The 12,584-nt window shown below is 61.4% G+C and overlaps 1 protein-coding gene across 2 annotated transcripts; it reads left to right on the top strand.

The window, feature by feature from the left end:
* The first annotated feature begins 1,814 nt into the window (after nucleotides 1-1,814).
* Nucleotides 1,815-12,265, top strand: Pofut2 (protein O-fucosyltransferase 2). Of its 2 annotated transcripts, none has more exons than XM_047564978.1 (9): nucleotides 1,815-1,981; nucleotides 2,681-2,931; nucleotides 4,531-4,675; nucleotides 5,417-5,527; nucleotides 8,368-8,434; nucleotides 9,254-9,379; nucleotides 10,161-10,341; nucleotides 10,524-10,662; nucleotides 11,976-12,265. In XM_047564978.1, exons 1-9 carry the CDS (start codon nucleotides 1,851-1,853, stop codon nucleotides 12,127-12,129), a joined length of 1,305 nt encoding a protein of 434 aa, XP_047420934.1. In that variant the 5' UTR covers nucleotides 1,815-1,850; the 3' UTR covers nucleotides 12,130-12,265. The 2 variants fall into 2 exon arrangements, with proteins under 2 accessions (XP_047420934.1, XP_047420935.1); XM_047564979.1 differs by having other exon boundaries at nucleotides 1,816-1,981; nucleotides 10,539-10,662.
* The last annotated feature ends 319 nt before the right edge of the window (nucleotides 12,266-12,584 follow it).

The raw sequence follows: 12,584 nt of genomic DNA, 5'->3' as shown, positions 1-12,584 counted from the left end.
GCCCAGTTGTCCCGGTGCCACCTGGTGCTTGTTTCTGCATTCTCTGAGCTCTCATTCTGTTCCCAGGCTCTACTCGTTCATCCTTCATGGTCTGGCAGTACCTTGACTGTTTAGCATGTGGCTATGTAAGTATGGATTCCACTTGCTAATTCTAATAAGGTCCACTGTGTCTTTGTTCGTGAAGGTACTGGTCTGTAGTTTTCTTTTTGTGATTCTTTGGTTTTACTATCAGGGAAATGTTGGCTTCATAAATCAAGCTGGAAAGTAATCCCTACTCCTCCAGAAAACTGAATGGAAAGATTGGTATTACTTCTTCTTTAAATAGAATTCCCGAGGGTAGCCCTCTGGGCCTGGAATTTTCTTGTGGGAAGATGCTCAATTACAAATTTGCTTGAAAAATTCTGTAACAGATAAGAAGCAATTTATATTTTTCCTTTGTCAGTTTGGTAATTTGCATCCTTGAAGAAATTTGCCTGAGTCTACTGTTTTGGGAGCTGCCTGTGCTAGAGTCAGAATCTGGACACTGCAGGTCTGAGGTCCCCTCAGAAGACAGAGGGAGTTTGCAGCAAGCCCTGAGTGCTCAGGCCCTACCGGGCCCAAGCAGCCCATGAAAGCCAGTCGGTGGGGTCCGCCGGCCAACGCACCTGGTTCTAGACTTAGAAGTGAAAGCGTCTCCAACAATAAAGACAACTCCACCTCACAGGGGGTGCGAACACGCATTCCAGGACAGCGGCTCCCCTTTGGCGACTTCTCATATCTCGGGTCTTCCACCTCCCCTCGCGGTTCCTCAGGGTCCCTCCAGTTGGAGGGTAGCTGCAGCTACATCTGCACAGGTGCATTGGTCCTTCGGTGAGAAAGGGTCAGGAGAGATCGCCGCCCCTCCCGCAGGCCCACCGGGAGCTGGCCCGGCTCAGGAACGCGAGCTGAGAAGTGCCAGGCACAGGCCGGCTCCTGCGACGTCCTGGGCTGCACACAGCAGAGTCAGGCGCAAGGAATCGGATCGCTCATCCTTTTAGCCCGGCACCCCATGCCCCGCCCCAGTTTCCACTGTCCCCCGCGGGTTGGTGCCCGCAACACAGCTGCAGGGCAGACACCCGCAGGGCGCGAGCAGTTCCCACGCCTTGCCCCACGACTCGGTCCGCCTCGCCAGACCGACAGCCTTCATCCCGCAGGACCGCGCCGCCACGCCCCAACCCGTGCGGGCGGAGGACGCGGTCGGAGTGGCGTGACCCACCGCCAGGCGAGGAAGCCGGCGCGGGGCTAAGCCAGGAGTGCGCGGGACACAGGCACACACGCGGACTCCTGGCATCCGCCCTGGCCCCGCCCCTCGGTGCCCTCCCCGACCACGCCCCGACCGCCTGGGAAACTCACCTTCAGGCCCCGCCCAAGGTGTTCGCCCCGCCCCTCCCTTGAGGACGCCCCGCCCCTCGGTGCTCGCCCCGCCCCTGGGGACGCCCGGCTCTCGGTGCCCTCGGTGCCCTCCCGACCGCCTGGGGAACTCGCCTTCAGGCCCCGCCCAAGGTGTTCGCCCCGCCCCGCCCTTGAGGACGCCCCGCCTCTCGGTGCTCGCCCCGCCCCTGGGGACGCCCCGCTCTCGGTGCCCTCGGTGCCCTCCCCGACCGCCTGGGGAACTCGCCTTCAGGCCCTGCCCCTTCCCCACTCACGCCGCGCCCTTCCTCAGACCACACCTCCGCAGAACCCTGGCCCCGCCCCAAGCCGAGAAGCGACGCATGCGCAGATTGGGCCTCACTCTGTTGCCGTGGCTACGGGAGACGCGCTCCCCGGGGGCGAGACAGACTCGCGCTTCCGGGTCAGGGCGCGACCGCAGGAAGTGCGTGGCCGCCGGAGCCATGGCGGCGCTGGCGGTCGTCTTCTTCCTCCTCGGGACGGCATCCTGGCCGCCGGTGTCGGCCTCGGGCGAGGAGTTCTGGCCCGGCCAGTCGGCCGCCGACATCCTGTCGCGGGCGGCGTCCCGCAGACGGTAAGCGCTCCGCGGGCGCGCCTCACCCGCGGTCCCGGCTCGGCCCACGTGGTCCGGGCGGACGCCGCCCCGCGCCCGGCGCCGCGGCAACCCCAGGGGTACCCCGGGCCGCAGACCTCCGTGGCAGTTGCAGGACGCTCCTTTCTCTCACTCGTGCCGTGGGTGCGCGGTGGAGTCCTTCTAGAAGCCCCTGACTGATGTCGCAGCAGGCGAATGCAGAAACAGATGGGAGACACAGCTGTGGCCAGACCCAGAATAAACTTGCAAAAGTTAAAAACGTTGCCATTCTGTCCATTAGCCATTTGTTTTGAAAATATACTTGTTTTTCACTGAAAATGTTAATTGTGTTACTATTAAGTAAATTAATGAGTACTTGCAGCCTTAGCTTTTATGAGTGACCTTGACAACTGCCCCTTGAGGTCCTCAGAAGTTTAGTGTGAAGGTCTCACCAGTGTGAGAACCCTTAAGGGCACCGATTCAGTGGCTCAGGGCTGAGGTCCTGTGGCATGGTGAGCTGTTCAAGGATACTAGGACATCCGGTCATGCTTGCGGGCTCTGAGGTGACTTCACTTAAACAGGTGGACAACTATCTGCAAACTGAAGCAGCAGGAATCATGCAGAGTGGAGAAGTGGCTGCAGCAGTAACGGGCAGGTGTGCACCAGCCCTCACACTCAGGAGCCCTGTCCCACTCTGCACAGGTACCTTCTGTATGACGTCAACCCCCTGGAGGGCTTCAACCTCCGCAGGGATGTGTACATCCGCATGGCCTCCCTGCTGAAGACCCTGCTGAAGGCGGAGGAGTGGGTGCTGGTCCTGCCCCCGTGGGGCCGCCTCTATCACTGGCAGAGTCCTGATATCCTCCAAGACCGGATACCTTGGTCCGAGTTTTTTGATCTTCCAAGTCTCAATAAAAACATCCCGGTCATTGAGTATGAACACTTCATCGAAGGTGAGCTGGTGGTCTAGCTGGGTCCGCCTGCGTCCTCTCGCCCAGCGCCTCCCTCCCGAGCTGCAGTGCTTCGCTGCGTGGGCACCCTCCATGTGTTTTCTCTGGGGATAAGGGTCTGAAGTGTGGGGATGGCTGCCACAGCCTGTAAACAGCTGGCACAGTCAGTTTGCACGGGAGAGCGTCCCACCCCAGGTGTCAGCTGACAGACAGGGCACACTGGGCAAGAGGCCATGTCCCCTTGGAGAAGAGGCTGCATGTGCACAGCTCTGGTCACGGGTTTGCTGCTGCACCGCGAGGGCATCAGCAGAGGTGCTTCAGCACCTTCGTGTTGCTTCCTCCTCTGCCTCGATGTCCCGAGGAGTAAAGCTTTGGTTGGAGCACAGGTATTTAGCAATGGGACTTTGGTTGGAGGACACAGATTTAAAAGTAAGTTGCCCTTGGCTGCTGCTTTCTGAAGGCCCTGCAGAGGAGCGGCGGGTGGCTTCACGTGGGGATGGTGCTTGTGGCGTGATCAGGTCCCCTTGCAGTCCAGCCTTTGCTGTGCCTGGGCATGGCTCCCACAGGGTGTTCTCCCGGTGCGCGGCCCTTGCCTGCTGTGAAGTGTGTGGTGTTGGAGTCAATCCCAGAGTGCTGGTCCGTGAGCCACTGTTTCCCACTGTGCTCATTTAGGCTGGGCCTTACCAGACCTGTGAGGTGCACCCTTTCCTGCCCTGGTGTGAGTGCTGGCCATAGGAACCCAGGCTGCCCTTGCCTCCTGACCACAAGGCCAGGCTGGCGGTTTTCTGATGCTGGGAAAGGGACAGTCAGGGCTCTTGCCATTTTAGTGTGTGGACCTGGAAGTGGCAGGGCTGCTTCTCCCTGCTGCCACTCACTCCATCCAGCAGTTCCAGCAGGACCAGGAACCATGCAGGAGGACAGTCTGCACCATGGCCTTCCCAGGCAGACGTGCTGGCTGCTTCCCTGTAGAGGATGAGGCTCCCGACAGGGCAGGCACCGTGCCTGGCATTACTTCTTCACTGTCCAGTAGCGTGAGAGGAGCCCCTTGGGCTGCACTGGCCATGCAGCTGCCGGCCCCTGATCCCCAGCAAACATGGAAAGGCCAGAATTCCGCTTGGTGTGGTTTCTTGTTCATTCCATCTTTGACCAGAGCTCCACTGGGATGTGGGGTGGCGGGTGGCCCCAGCGTGGCATGGCAGGGGGCGGTGGGGGGATAGACCCTCATCAGGCTCCTCACTGGGCCGCTAACAAGTGCAGTGCTATCAGATGGTAGAGAGCGCTGGCCCACCAGAGGGTCCGGCAGCCCTGGGCAATAGCGGTCCAGATAGGCTCCGCTGTGCTGGAGGAGAGGCGGAGGCCAGGGAGCAGTGAGGTCAGGCGCCCCAGCTGACAGGTCAGCAGGAGGAAGAAGACAGCTGTGGCAGGAGATCTGGTGAAGCCCTGTTCCCAGCCAGGGACCCAGTTCTGCCCTCTGCTTCCTGCAGTCCTCTTTGGCAATAGGTGGCCTTGACCTTATCAAGGTCTGCCTGAGCCAGGGACGGGCTGTGCCTGCAAGTGGCCACAGCCGCTGCTGCACTGCCCTGTTCTCTCGGTGTTTTCCAGAGTCCGGTGGGCCCTTCATTGACCAGGTGTATGTCCTGCAAGGGTACGCGGAAGGGTGGAAGGAGGGCTCCTGGGAGGAGAAGGTGGACCCGCGGCCGTGCCTGGAACCCCTGCTGTACTCACAGGACAAGCATGAGTATTACAGGTAGCCCGGCCGTCCAGCCGCCACGCCACATGGCCTCCCCAGCACCGCTGTGTGCTGGCCGCCCAGTGGAGGCTGGCAAAGGCCTCATGCCGTGCAGAGGGGACGTAGCCTGTTTTCAAAACACCCAGCGAAGGCACCCTCCCTTTTCCTTGCCTGTTTTGTCCTGGGGATTGAAACCAGGGTCTTGCTGCCACTAAGCTGCATCCTCAGCCCTTTTTAAAATTTAAGTCAGGGCCTCACTAAGTTGTAGAGGCTGGCCTTAAACTTGTGATCCTCCTGCCTCAGCCTCCCGAGTAGCTGGGATGGCAAGTGTGCACCACTGTGCCTGGCTTCCTGCCTTTTAAGTGCACTCGCGTGTGGTGTAGGAATGGTGGTCACAGCCCTGAGTGCAAATCGCCAACTGAGACCTCCCTATGGAACAGCCGTTGCGCAACAGCCTCCACATGTCATGTTCCAGAGCAGTTTTGTTCTGAAGAGAGAGAAAGGTGCTCTTGGCAGAGCACGGTTGCCTTGCTGTGGCCCGAGCCTGGAGCTGTGGTTTCTGTCCACCTTTCTTGACTGTCAGCTGTCATGACCATCAGAGTCATGCTGAGCAAAACTTCAGCCAAGTTCATAGTTTTCTTTTGCAATTTTCACAATGTGAGTTCCCAAATGGCAGTGTCCTATGTGCGTGTGGGGACCGTGTGTTCCCTGTGTGAAAGCAAAGCCAGCTAACAGCCGCACCGTGGATTTTCTTTCCAGGGGATGGTTTTGGGGTTATGAAGAAACCAGGGGTTTGAACGTCTCCTGTCTGTCCATCCAAGGATCAGCGTCCACCATAGCACCTGTGCTCCTGAAAAACACTTCAGCCCGGTGAGTGCCAGCACTTTCCACTCTGGGCCAGCCTCCCTGTGTGCTCCTGTGCCACAGGGGCCTCTTTGCATAGTAAGTGGGACCAAGGGGGCTGGAGGAGGCTGCATTGTCCTTAGAAGAGCCTCAGGGAGGGGGCTGGGGAGATAGCTCAGCTGGTAGAGTGCTTGCCTTGCAAGCACAAGGCCCTGAGTTCGATCCCCAGTACCGCAAAAAAAAAAAAAAAAAAAAAGAAGAGCCTCAGGGGGCAGCTAGGTTTGGATGGGCGCCCGGCTCTGGGTGGGCCCGCAGGCCTCGCTCCATTCCCAAGCCTGGTGGCCACTGGCAGGTGCCAGGGACAGGACCTCACCTGGCTTCTCTCCAGAGTTCCTCCCAGGTGACATGAGGCGCCATGGCGTGGCTGGGTAAAGCAAGGCCTGAAGGTGCATGGCGGGGCACGGCGTGACTGACCAGGGCACAGCTGGCGGGTAGAAGGCTGTCTGCTGGACTCGAGCAGGAGGCTCCGCTCTTTGAGGCACTGGAGAGCTTTCAGAGATGCTGCCTGTCTCCCTCTTGTTGAGTTTTCTCCCTGTGGATCTGGGTGACTGCAAAGTGAATGCACCCTTGGCTCTAGACCCTGTGGGCGGAGCAGCCTGAGGCAGCCTTCTCACCACCGCCCAGGGTGGGGCTGGGGCCGGGACTCTGTGAGGGGAGCCTCTCTGGAGGGAATGTCCCCAGGATGTGCTGCAGACTTCAAGTGGCTGCAGGGAGCTGGGGAAGCTCAAGGTGCCCCTGCCACTTCCCAAGCACCCCGTAGCAGGTCGAGAGCATCTCTCAGGAGCCTGGGCACACCAGGCCTCTCCTGCCCTGGACTCGGGGCGCTCCCAGGTGCCCTTCCTGCTGTCGTATGGCGTGCGCACCCCGAAGTCCCCAGCAAGGCAGCTGCGATCCCGTGTGCAGAGCAGCTTTGCTCAGCACGGCCCCTTCTCAGCAGTGCTGGCTCCGTGTCTCCCGTGGCGTCATGCACATGTCTCCAGCGGAAGTGCAGAACCCCAGGTGTGGAGGGAGCTGGCTGAGTCTCCGCTTGCGAAGTCCAGCTTTTGTTTGGTCCTACGCTGGGGCCTTTTGATTACAGATCTGGGCTCCAAAAGCAGCCCTGCCTGAGTTTGGGCCTGGGGACGCATGCTCACGCCTGCGGTGTGTGGGGCCGGAGCAAGCGCTCTGCCCTGCGGGGGCCACAGACAGAAGGCCGTGGCTGCGGAGCAGCACCTCTGCCGAAGAGCCGTGGGCAGGAGACCCTGCAAGGACAGTGACCGTGAAGTGGTTCCAGCTCCTGGTGGCCACAGAGCCTTGAGAGGCAGTGTCGGGATGGGCTGGGCAGGGCCCTGCAACTCGCTGTGGAAAGCCCTGCCAAGCTCAGCACCTGCAGACCAAGGCTTCCCATCCACCAGGGGCTGCCGAGGGGCACAGGGCCTGCGTCACAGCCTGGGTGAGAGCCAGAGAGGAGAGCAGGAGCAAAAGGCAGGGGACATGCAGGCCCCGCCCCACGGAGGAAGCAGCAGCCCCGCCAGGGGGCGCAGGCTTCTCAGGAGCACCCAGGTGCATCCAGGCACCTGCCCAGGGAGGTGCATGGTGTCCCCAAACCAGAACATGCCCTGCCTGCAGCCAGAGTTGGCATGAAGGGAGCCTAGTGAGCTTGAGACTGAAATGCCTCCCAACCAGGGACATGACCAGCTGCAGGCACAGGACATGTGGCCTGCAGCATCCAGCAAAGAGAAAACAGGCCAGCTTCCGTTTGCACAGTTCAGAGCAGGGACTTGCAGGGAGGTGGTATCCCTGACCTGTGCCTAAGGCCTGCTGCTCAGGGCCTACCTGCGCCCAGTCTGCATCCATGCCCCTGGGAAGTGGTCCTTGGGACAGGACTGGGGCTCCGCTGTGTGGACACTCGCTCTCCTGCTGGGTGTCTGTGTGGCATGCTGCCTTCCTAGGACTCAACGGGCCTGTCTTCTTGACCACAGGTCTCAGCCTTCAGTGAGGGCGCTCAGTGGTCCCCTGCCTCTTGGGCATGGGTGAGGGTGTGGCGGTCGCCCATGCTCTATCTCCCATGTTGGTGAGGATGCATGGCAGTCACCTTGGTCTTTCAGGTCATCTGTGGGCTGATGGAGCAGCCCAGGTTGGTGCTGCACAGACAGGACAGTTGTACAGAGAAGCTTCATGCAGGGAGCAGAAGCGCAGCGTGCAGAACCTCAGTGCTGGGGGTTACTGCTGAGTCGCCCAGGCCTGAGGCCCCAGAGCTGGTCCCCTGCAACCCTGGGGCAGAGCCTTGGTCTCGGGATCCGGCTCTGAGGAGGGAACCTGGTGTGTGTCCCTGGCTGCAAAGGAAGGCCTGCTTCAAAGCTCTGAAGTGTTCCTCTGTGGAGCACCGATTTGAATTTTTACCAGATTTTATCTGCGGAAATGTAGGCATTTTATTCAGGTTTCTAGGTATTTTTATGCTGCACTTCCCCAGTGTCCCTAAGTCTGTGGCTTCTCTATGGGTCATTTTACCAACCAACTGGCTGCAGGTGAGGTGCCCTTTCCTGTGTGGGTGCTGTGCGCCTCCTGGGTTCCCTGGGTGCATGGGTGGTGGGCACTTTCCGGGCCCCAGGTGGTGAGGCTGGGCCGCCCTCGTGCTCCTGGGGTAGCCCGTGTGCCGAGCGGCTGCGGCTGCTGTTTCTGGTTTTTTCCTGCTGCTCACAGTCCCGCCACAGTCTTCCTGGATCCCCAGGTGCCTTGCAGACCCCTCTGTGTGCTGGCACAGGACCCTCGCGCCCGAGCTCCCGGCGAGGCTGTGGCCGCTGAGCTGTGCTTGCTGTCCCTGGCAGGTCCGTGATGCTGGACAGAGCCGAGAACTTCCTTCACGACCAGTACGGGGGCAAGGACTACTGGGACGTGAGTGCTTCCCCAGGGAGCTCACCTCTCCCCCTGTGCACAGTGGGTCTATTTGTTCAGGTTTGGAACATTTAAAATGGTCAGCAAACAGCTATTTCCCACCTTGCTGACTGGAATCTGAGACTCCCAGAAGCCCTGGACTTTGGGCATCAGCAATGGATTTCCCCCTGCCTTAGGGCAAAGGTTCTGGACCCTGCTGTGGGGCCAGGTGTCTCTGCCCCTGCTGCACAGGCCTGGCTCTCGGAGGCGTGGTGGTCAGCCCTCCAGCTCCTGTCCGTGCTGGGACAGGCTGTCCTCTGGATCCTGTTCTCTCGACTCTGTCAGGAGCTTGAGCCTCAAGCTCCACTCAACACTCTGGTTTGACGGGTGTTCCTCCAGTGAGACCTTAACCCTGGAATTGATTTCTGCCTGGAGGTGGGGAGCGTAGCCCTGGGCGACTGTCGAGGACCCACAGTTGGCCTGAGCCACGCCAGGCCAGGAGCAGCAAACTCTGCTGAGGTTTTGACGGTAGTGGCAGGGTGTGAGGACGAGACCCTGTCGTCCAGTTGAGTCACTTTAGCAAGACAGAAGCCGGCCCCACAGAGCTCACGGGCGGGAGTGCTCCCAGGAGGGCCAGGTGGGAGCTGCTAGAGTCTGCAGGTGCACAGCGCTGCTGCTCCGGCAACGAGGGGCGTGAGGGTGTGCAGCTGGCACCAGGACGCCAGCGAGGGGCAGCACGCAGGGAAGGGCCGCAACACCTCGTCCTCACCACAGCCCAGCGGCTGGGCGGCCACGTGCTGCCCCGGGGCCTTGCTGCTCAGTGCTGCCCTGTTTCCACAGACCCGTCGGAGCATGGTGTTCGCCAAACACCTGCGGGTGGTGGGAGACACCTTCAGAAGCAGGTACCTCAACTCCACAGACGCCGCGGACAAGATCCCCTTTGAGGAAGACTGGACAAAGATGAAGGTAGCGTTGGCCTTTGCCCAGTGGAGACGTGACTTGTCCCTCTGAATGCCGGGGAAGGCAGATGGAAGCTGACCTGGCTGTCTCTGATGGCCCAAGGCGCCTCTGCTCTCCGTCTTGCTGCACTTAGGAACGCAGGCGGCACAGGGTCTGTAATAAGGTGGGGACGTCACCGCAGGCCAGCACCTAGGAGGTTATTCTTAGGGGTAAAGTGAGACTGAGACACGGAGAGGATGCAGGAGGTGCCCAGCGGCCTGTGAGCGTCCTGATGCCCGGGCTCCCCTCCAGCAGCGAGAAACCCCATTTTGGTCTGCGGTCATCCTCCTAACATTTTTATATAAACGTGTTAAATACACTTGTGCTCGTAAAGACGCAGACATGCTTAAGCTTGTATGCAGACACGCGTAGACACGTCCTGTGACTGTGTCCTCCAGAGCTCGGGTTTTCCTGTGGCCTGGTTTCAGTGGGCAGCCCGTTGCTCTCTCAGGACGGGCTGGCACCGGCAGCCCTCAGGGCAGTGCTGTTTTGGCAGAGACTGATCGGGGACTCCTGCCTCTGCCCCAGGACATTAAGACACTCGGTCTTTCCTGGAAGGAAAAGGAAAGTTCTTTTTTCCCTGGTGTTTCACTTCACTTGGGAAAACTGTGCAGTGCGGTTGCCTCCTGGTCTTCCTGCTCTGCGTGCTGTCTGAGGGTCCCCGAGGCCTGGAGGGCTGCCGTGTGGACACGCTCCTCCCCGCTGCACCCTGAGCAACCCTGCCGCCTCAGTCCCCCCTCCTCCACAGGTGGAGCCGGGCTCTTCGCTGGGGGGCCCATATCTCGCAGTCCACCTGAGAAGAAAGGACTTCATCTGGGGGCACCGTCAGGACGTGCCCAGCCTGGAGGGGGCGGTGAGGAAGATCCGCAGCCTCATGAAGACCCACCGGCTGCACAGGGTGTTCGTGGCCACAGACGCCATCAGGACAGGTAGGCCTCTCTGAGCCCTGGCGGGTGGCTGGGCAGGCCCAGGCTGCCCCCTGAGCCCCAGCTGTGCCCTGGGCAGAGCTGAGCCGTCTTGGCCTCTTGCCCTGTGGCCAGAGCCACAAGCCAGTGCCTCTGCAGCGTGCCCGAGTGGACGTGCTGGGACCACAGCTGGGGACCATCAGCAGCCCATTGCTTTGCAGAGTTTGAGGAGCTGAAGAAGCTGCTCCCCCGGATGGTGGCCTTCGAGCCCAGCTGGGAGGAGCTGGAGCTCTACAAGGACGGCGGAGTCGCCATCATCGACCAGTGGATCTGCTCGCACGCCAGGTACCTGGACGCCGCCTCCCGCAGGGGCGCAGCAGCGCTCCCGGTGCCTGTGTGCCTGCGTCTTGGGGCTTGGCGCCGGCAGCAGGGGCCCCGTGCACCCCGACCGGCCCGTCTGGGACTGTCCTTGAGGCCCAGCTCTGTGCGTCCTCAGGTGACGCGGACCCTGGTCTCCACGAGCAGGTCCTCGCGGCCCTGGCACCTGTCCTTGCTCCCGCCAGTGTCTGGCCCTGCCCTGGGACCAGTGCCTGGCTGGGCTCACACCCACCTGCCGCCTGAGGAGCAGGCGCAGGGTCCTGGGGACGGAGGCTGGGGCCCTCGTGCTCTGGAGGGGCGGCTGGGGAGGCAGCCCGGCCTCCCTGGGCTGCTCGACGCTCGCTGCACGTCCATCCTGGGACGGACGTTCTGAGCAGACTGGAACGTGGCCAAGCAGTCGTGATCTCCACGTGGCCTGGACGTGCTGGACGCCGAGCGCACGCAGGCCTGGCTGTGGGCGGCCGGCCTGCTCTCGCCTGCCTGGGTGTGCCTCCCAGCCCTCCCGTGCCACCTGGGCACCAGGGCACTAGCCAGTGTCCTCTAGGCCCAGGGCCCCTCACCTGGGCAGCGAGGGCTGCTTTCTCAGTCGGGCCAGGTCAGGTCCGTGCCCGCTCCAGGGGTGGCCTGAGGCGCGTGATCGAGGGCAAGCAGGGGCCTGTCTCCGCCCACAAGTGGTGCTGGGGGTTCGAGCTCATGCTTCTGCTCCTGCCCTGGGTTCTCCCGAAAGCGCCACGGCTCCTATGTCCTGAAGTCCTGGCTCATCTGCCTGACCTCTCAGCCACACGGCCTACCTGCCCTCCCTACCTCCATCCCTGGAGGCACACCCACTCAGAAGCCACAACCCTACAGCCCAAGCGTGGCCTCATGCACATAGCACTCGCTCTGGAAATGTCTCACATGGACTGTCAGTAAGTTAGAGAGGGAGGCCAGCACAGGAGGCAGGAGTAGAGGGCCTCCCACCTCCCTGGGAACTAGAGGCCAGCGTGGGGGCAGGGTGGAGGGCCTCCCAGGCTCCCTTCCAACCCAGACACTGTGTGTAGGTGGGCCTGGGCTTCTGTGTCCCCCTGCTCCTCAGTCAGGAGCCCTGCGTGGCCCGAGCACCCTGGCGAACACAGTCCGAGGCTGCAGGTGGCCCTAGGCATCTGCGATGGAGGACAGGCACCCTGTGAGGAGTGGTGGAAGGACCCAGGTGGGAGGACCCCAAGGGTAGTGCCGGGCACCTAACGGCCTGGGCAGCTGCGGATCCCGCGTAACGAGGGGCCTGCTGTGCTGCTTTGCAGGTTTTTTATCGGCACCTCGGTCTCCACATTCTCTTTCCGGATTCACGAGGAAAGGGAGATCCTGGGGTTGGACCCCAGGACGACGTACAACCGCTTCTGTGGAGACCAGGAGGAGGCGTGCGAGCAGCCCAGCCACTGGGAGATCGCCTACTGAGGCTCGCCGTCTGCAGCCTGGTGCTCGCACCTGGGCGGCCCGGGCAGCCAGAGCGCCCCACCAGGGCCCCGGGCCAGGGCGGCCTGCTCCCGGCTGAGAGCGCCATCCCACGCTCCCTCCAGCTGCCTCCAGGGTCAGTGAGCTGCGCTCTCCTCGGACCGTGGGACCGCCTCGCTGCACAGAGCGCACGTTGACGGCGAGGGCAGGCTCTGTCGTGAGCGGGCTGCTCAGGCGCAGGGACCCCGCACGTCCGTCTCCACCACGTCAGAACTTAGCAAATGCCAATAAATTCACAGGCTACGCCGTTTTCATCAGTGGCAGGTCACGGACTACTCGTGCCACCTGGTCGTCCTTAGCCAACAAACGAAGTTCTTTTATCCCAGTCTTCACTTCTAAGATCCGCGACACGCAGGTCACGTCCTTCACGTGGTGATGAGTAAACAGGTCCGGAGAGA

This window comes from Sciurus carolinensis, chromosome 9 (assembly GCF_902686445.1).
Source record: "Sciurus carolinensis chromosome 9, mSciCar1.2, whole genome shotgun sequence".
Taxonomy (NCBI): domain Eukaryota; kingdom Metazoa; phylum Chordata; class Mammalia; order Rodentia; family Sciuridae; genus Sciurus; species Sciurus carolinensis.
The sequence above is the reverse complement of the archived record's forward strand: the minus strand, read 5'-3'. Positions and strand labels throughout refer to the sequence as shown.

Excerpts from the sequence above, each read along its gene's own strand:
- Pofut2 (XM_047564978.1), top strand. The coding sequence starts at position 1,851 with ATGGCGGCGCTGGCGGTCGTCTTCTTCCTCCTCGGGACGGCATCCTGG. Across the intron at positions 2,932-4,530 it reads GTATGAACACTTCATCGAAG|AGTCCGGTGGGCCCTTCATT; the intron begins GTGAGCTGGTGG and ends GGTGTTTTCCAG. Across the intron at positions 4,676-5,416 it reads GACAAGCATGAGTATTACAG|GGGATGGTTTTGGGGTTATG; the intron begins GTAGCCCGGCCG and ends TTTTCTTTCCAG.